The sequence below is a fragment of the Wolffia australiana genome, chromosome 10, assembly GCF_029677425.1.
Source record: "Wolffia australiana isolate 7733 chromosome 10, ASM2967742v1".
Taxonomy (NCBI): domain Eukaryota; kingdom Viridiplantae; phylum Streptophyta; class Magnoliopsida; order Alismatales; family Araceae; genus Wolffia; species Wolffia australiana.
Window position 1 is genome coordinate 11,772,697 of NC_135844.1, and position 6,243 is coordinate 11,778,939.

Genomic DNA, 6,243 nt, shown 5'->3' on the forward strand with positions numbered 1-6,243 from the left:
AACGCCTGTGAGGTGTTCGACAGAATACCTGAAAGAAGTCAGAATAAGAGGAAATTATGTTTTGTATATATTTTAAAAATTTGATAACCTTCAACTTAGATAATTAAAATAATATTCATCGAACACATGAGTTGTTCGATGAAATGCCGAAACCAATTCAGGATACGAATTTTCATCGTGGGAAATGAAATTGATCATTCAACTAGCTTAATTTCAATCCAAACATTGTATTAACATCATTGCAACAAGAAAGAACAATGGAACTTTCCGGGTCTGCCCTCATTTGAAGAGCGAGAATGGCAGCGCCAATCGCCGCTGCTTAACATCGATTTACGGGTTCCCTTGCTCTTCTCCTCCGTCCTGGCGCATATCCAAGTGCTCCTATCTCTTCCCTGAAGCCTTCCTCGCTGTCCATAGCATCCGACGCTGTCACGACGACGCAGCCTACTTCGAAATGCAGAAGGCCGCCGCCGCTCTTGGGTTTAGGATCAAAAGATGTCAAAATTAGGGCCTTCAGGACCCCTTTAATGGCCTAGGAGGGACCTCCCAACCTGTTCGATGGAGGGGGACAGCCCTAGAGGTCATCTTAGGTCACTAGATGGCTTGGCAGTCCCCTTCGCAGGTCGAGAATAATCTTTGGTTAGTGGCGTCAACAACCAGGCGCACAAATGGATGGAATTGCCCCTGGCCGTCTGTTCGTACTTATAAATATCCAACGGCTACCAATAAATCGCAGCCATGGATTCCCTTACAGTGCACCCCCGTTGCCATGTCACCATCCCCGTCAACCTTCATCTTCTGCTAATTCGCCCGCGAAGGGGGCCGCGATCTGCATCACCGTCCAGGGACCAATCACAGGCTAAAAAAGAAAAAAAAACGTTAAATAGGATGGCTCAATGTCACCCCACTACGATTAAATAAACAAGGGACTTCGTATCCCATATCGAGATTTTTTGAAAAGATAAAGCACTATATAAATGTCGACATTTCTATACTACTGAATTCAAATGCCTTATCTCTCATTCATGCGAACTTACTTCTTTGTGGGCTTGTATGAGCCTTTGTGTACTTCATGCGGCTGGCTTGGGCATGTCTGTTGGGTATGCCGCCCCTTGCCGCCACGGGCGGGCTTGAGTGCCTTGTGTGGTTGTCTGTTGTGACTAGCTTGGGCGCTGGTGTACCTGCTTGGCTCCCAAGCTGACCCAACAACACATTTTTTAATTTGTTTTTATTCTTCTTCACTATATTTAAATATGCATTTAATTTACTTTCTTATTTTTCTATTTTTTTCTTCAACTTTGACATTAGCTTCACCCCTACAATAGCATAAACACATACTAAATAGAGCATTCAAATTTTAAAAAATGTCTTGAATATATTTTTATTGAGAAACATTTCAAAGTGTAAAACATGCATAAAATGACATTAAAATGCATTATTATGTCATTTGCTCTATTTAGTACATGTAATGCAATACTTCATAAAACTAGGGAAAATACACATGAATTATTCCCAAAATCACTTTAAAATAAGTATAACTATATGACACGCTTTGGGTTTATCACCCATGCGCCTGCGACGCCCGGTTTGGAAACATGGGAGGGCCAGACCGACTTCATGGTGTCCCCCATGGATGAATTTACGGTTGTCCTAGGTCTCGACCTCCTGATGGGGGCCCACGCGGTTGTATTTCCCTAGTACCATGGTATACTATTCCCAAAGGGATCTCAGCCATGTTTTGTGCAAGACAAAGGGGACTAGAAACCACATAACATCGCTTTATCGTCTACGATGCAAGTCAAATATGGCTTCAAGAAAGGGGAATAGACCTTCATTGTCACCATAGGAGGGTCCACGCACTAGAAAAAAGGTGGAAGGCAGGGGAGTAAACCAGCCCAACTGACTACACTTGGGGTGACGATGACAGTAATCCTGGTGCCACTACAGGTGGACTACGAGGGGAGCTAGTGGATGTAATGCAGGAGTTTGACGGAGTAATGCGCGCACAACTCCCAGCAAAGTTGCCACCTAGACAAAACATGGTTGAATTACTCCTTGGTACTTGTTTGTTTGCACGGGGACCATACAAGATGTCTCCTGCCTATCTGGAGGAACGACGAAAGCAACTCCAAGAGCTATTCCAGAGCAGCAAGTCGTCCAAGGCACCCTTTGGTGCACCAGTCCTTTTCCAAAAGAAGAAGGATGGGTCGCTCAGAACTCTGCGTAGACTACCGAGCGTCAACAAGGTAACAATGGAAAATAAATATCACGTACCGAATGCTGAAGATGAGTTCCGTGATGGCCAAGATCGAGCGGCTTGTGTTACACTACGGGGGAGACAAGTAGGCATGATAAAATGAAATCAAACACTATGAATGTGTAGCAAAATCACAAGAAATGCGATGTTGATGTAACATGACAGCCGCGATCGACTGACACGTGTTACACCACAAGGAAATGAACACAAATATTGTGCCAAAATGAGTGAAACAATGCAAATTGATTTGAAATAATTCCACAGGAAGCATGTTAGAAAACTGGTGACCTGTAGGTTCGATTCGAGTACCAAGTGAGTCATTCAGTTGATGAAGATCAAAGATGTCCTGGTTGTGAATATCTAGAATCAGGGAAGACAAAAAGAAGTCCCAACGCTGGGTTTGGTGTGCAATAATGAATTATCACATGTTAGAATGCAATGCAAGGGTGCTTTGCTACTAAAGAGCAGCAATAAGGTCTGATCACCAAATGGTCAAGTCGTGGTGACCAGCAAATAGTGAATTGAAGCCCTTTAGGTGCAATTTGATGCTGATCGATCCACTATGCAAAAACAATCTGGAAACACAATAGAGATCCCCATTCAAACGCCATCAAGCGGGTAGTTGGATCATTCCCAATATTTGTGTAAAAACGGATGCTCGTTATAGGCCACAACAGGTAGTGTACAGAAGCTTTGTGAATGAGCACCGGTGATCTTGAAATTGAGATCGCCGCGATCTGAATTTGTGTCACATAAAGATTCATGGAGAGACCACTGAATCACGATCAGGTTTGCACGTCACACTATAATGGATGTCAGACGCCGATCGGATCCACGACCATAAGAGACACTGATCGATTGACAAAATTATCCGTCAATGAGAATCTCGGCATGTTTATTCCAGCTAATTGATTCCTGCGAGGGAGACAAATTCCAAGTCCACGCGTTCATTGTCCCCATACAAAAGATTTAGTAGATTGAAAGACCAAGACTCCACGTTCCAGTTGGCTTGACGAAGGCTGGTTCTTGTCGTCAATTTTCTTCACTCGTGGGTGCAATGTCGTTTGGAAAAGTAGTATGAGAAGAAGAAGAAACCCTATAAGTAACAAAAAGAGAACTCTTTTTTCTTCTTTGTCTGAAAATAGGCAGTTATGGGGTGGCTAACAGGCCCTTTTAAGGGGAAGGTTAGTTGGCTTACCCTAAAAAGGTCTTTTAGGGGCAAAAAAGACGTCACCCATGGACTCCCCCCCCCCCCCCCCAAAAGATGCAAGTAGAACATCAATAAACAAACACATATGGCGGGGAGGCCTGTACTCATGCAAGGGGGTCCTCCCTATAGTCCGAATACGACAATAAAAAACTAAAAACACACAAAGATGGGGCCCGTACAGGAGAAGTGAGCCACTATAAAACCACAAAGAGTCACAACACAAAGCAAAACGACGCGGATACGACTTCTCAAACCTGAAGGGGAAAAAAGAAGCGGCTTCGCTGAGTCACAGACTTCGCGAAGTGGTTGATAATGAGTCTGCACTCGCTCGACATGATGGTCCTCCATCATCCTCCTGGGGTGGGAACAACTCGGCTCCGACGAGTTGACGCCCAGGATTTCTTTGAGTGGCTAGATGAGCTCTGGTCACAACCAATGGAGTTCTGCCGCTCAAAGCCACGTGTCGCCAGAAGACGGTCAACCCTGCCAATGCACAAGGAACTTGTGTTCCATCCGCTTCCCTGTAGTGTTAATTACCTCCTCCTGTACTTACTCGGCATGGTGATGCCTCACAAGGGATAGGACGACAGGGAATACATGGTGTCTCATGTTCACATCATTACTACGGCTCTAGGGCCTATGAGCCTAGTGATGGGTGGCATAGGTTGGTACCAGACTAGATCGCTAACGTCAAAGCTGGGATAGATCCCCCAATCTGGTGGGATACTTACAATGTAGGCGTTCGAACCGACCACGTAGACTATTGGGTAAGGCCTAGTGCTACGAGCATGAAGCTTCGTAGCGACCCCAAGAGTGTATCTCTCAGGCCTCAACCTGACCATGACAAGATCTCACTCAGTGAAGCTAACAGATCTATGACCCACATCAGTGGCTACTCCTCGTTTTACATGACAATGCCAGAAGGAATGTCATGATGCATGACCGTGTTGTGCAAATGCAACACCATCCTCGGAGGCTCTAGATTGATGTTCTACTGGAATAAGGTTAAGGGCTTATGAGGTACCTGGCCATATACGATCTGAACATAGAGCGGCTGGTAGTGACGTTCATCAAAATGTCAAAGACAAACTCAACACGGGGAATGACACGATCCCAAGTGGAGAGGTTATCTCCCACAATAGAACAAAGGAATTTCCCAAGACTACGGTTGACTACTTCCGTTTCCCCATCTGTCTACGAGTGAGAAGCCATGGAAAATTTAAGCTTTGTTCCCATCAAGACCCTTAAGGTCTTCCAGAAATAAATAAAGAATTACATGTCGCGATCTGACACTATCAATTGTGAAACGCCATGCAAGTGAACAATCTCATTGAAAAATAGGCGTGCTATTTGTGATGCATCCGCGGCGTTCAAGCATAGTATCAAGTGGGGCATCTTGGAGAGTTTGTTCACTACAACCATGATGGAGTCATATCGTCAGGCGGTACTTGGTAGGCCGATAACAAAATCGATGCTAACGTTGTCCCAAGGATGTGTTGGTACGGGTAAGGGTATATAGAGCCACGCATTCTGCTTCATCATATTGGCCTTCGAGGAAGTCAAGAAGAGGGAGACAATCTTCTCAACATCCCTCTTCAACAACGAAGAATAAAACTGATATTGTAAGGGTTGAATGGTCTTGTTGACACCAAATTGTCTGCCCATACCACTAGCGTGCGCCTCCCATGAGGAAATCTCGTAGCGAGGTGCGAGGTAGGCATAACTTCTTATTGTCGAAGAGGTAGCCATCAAAGAGATGATAGTCCCAATATTTGGACTTTGGACCATGGCAAATGGCACTAATAATCTTTCCACAGTCCGGATAATTGGTGTATTCATGTGAGATTTGATCAAATCCCAAAACTCAGATCCTCATCAGATTGAGGATAACTGGCCTCCGGCGTAGAGCATCAACTAAGGCATTGTCCTTCCCTTTCTTATTCTAGATAACGAACGTGCAGCCCTCTAGATAGGCGATCCAATGGGCATGTTGATCGCTGACCTTTTTTTGGTGATGTAGGTGCAGTAAGGCATTATGATTTGAGAACTGTACGAACTCCTCATGAAGGAGATAGTGACGCTAATGACGAAGAGACTGGACAAGAGCATAGAATTCATGATCGTAATTATCATATCATCGATGTGTGTCGTTCAGCTTCTCACTAAAGTATTAAACCAGAGGTCTGTCTTGCCTATGGACGCTCCCAATACCTACGCCTGAAGAGCCACATGTGACTTTAAACACCTTGTTGAAGTCGGGCAACCGTAGAGTAGATGCTTTAGACATGCGGTGCTTGATTTCCTCAAAGGCCTTATTAGCCGCCTTCATCCACACAAAGTTGTGGAGTCCCATAAGATCTGTGATAGGAGCGGTAATGGGGCTAAATCCCTGAACAAACCTCCGACAAAAAGTCCCCAAGCCCATGAAGCTGCATACATCATGGACATCATTGGGCTTGAACCACAACATGATGGCTTCAATCTTGGCCAAGTCTGCCGAAACTTTGTGAGCTGATATGATGAAACTGAGGAAGGAAACCTTGGCCATGAAGACACTACATTTCTTTGGGTGGGAGTATAGCTTCTCCCCTTGAAGTATGGCACACACCTCTTGAACGTGTTGTAGGTGTTATACGCGCAACTCACTAAACATTTGTATGTCATCAAAATAGATGACAAAAATCTCCCAATGAACGAGCGTAAGACCTGGTTCACCAAATACTGGAACAAGCTCGGGAATTAGAAAGCCCGAATGGCATGACGTTCCATACAAAAA

The 6,243-nt window shown here is 44.7% G+C and overlaps 1 protein-coding gene across 1 annotated transcript; it reads right to left on the reverse strand.

Annotated features, from left to right (window-relative positions):
* Positions 1 to 784: 784 nt before the first annotated feature.
* LOC144708288 (putative mitochondrial protein AtMg00860) lies at positions 785 to 6,015 on the reverse strand. Its single transcript, XM_078581536.1, has 2 exons — positions 5,713 to 6,015; positions 785 to 859 (listed from the first exon to the last, which is right to left on the reverse strand). The coding sequence occupies exons 1-2, from the start codon at positions 6,013 to 6,015 to the stop codon at positions 785 to 787; spliced, it is 378 nt and encodes a 125-aa protein (XP_078437662.1).
* Positions 6,016 to 6,243: the final 228 nt, after the last annotated feature.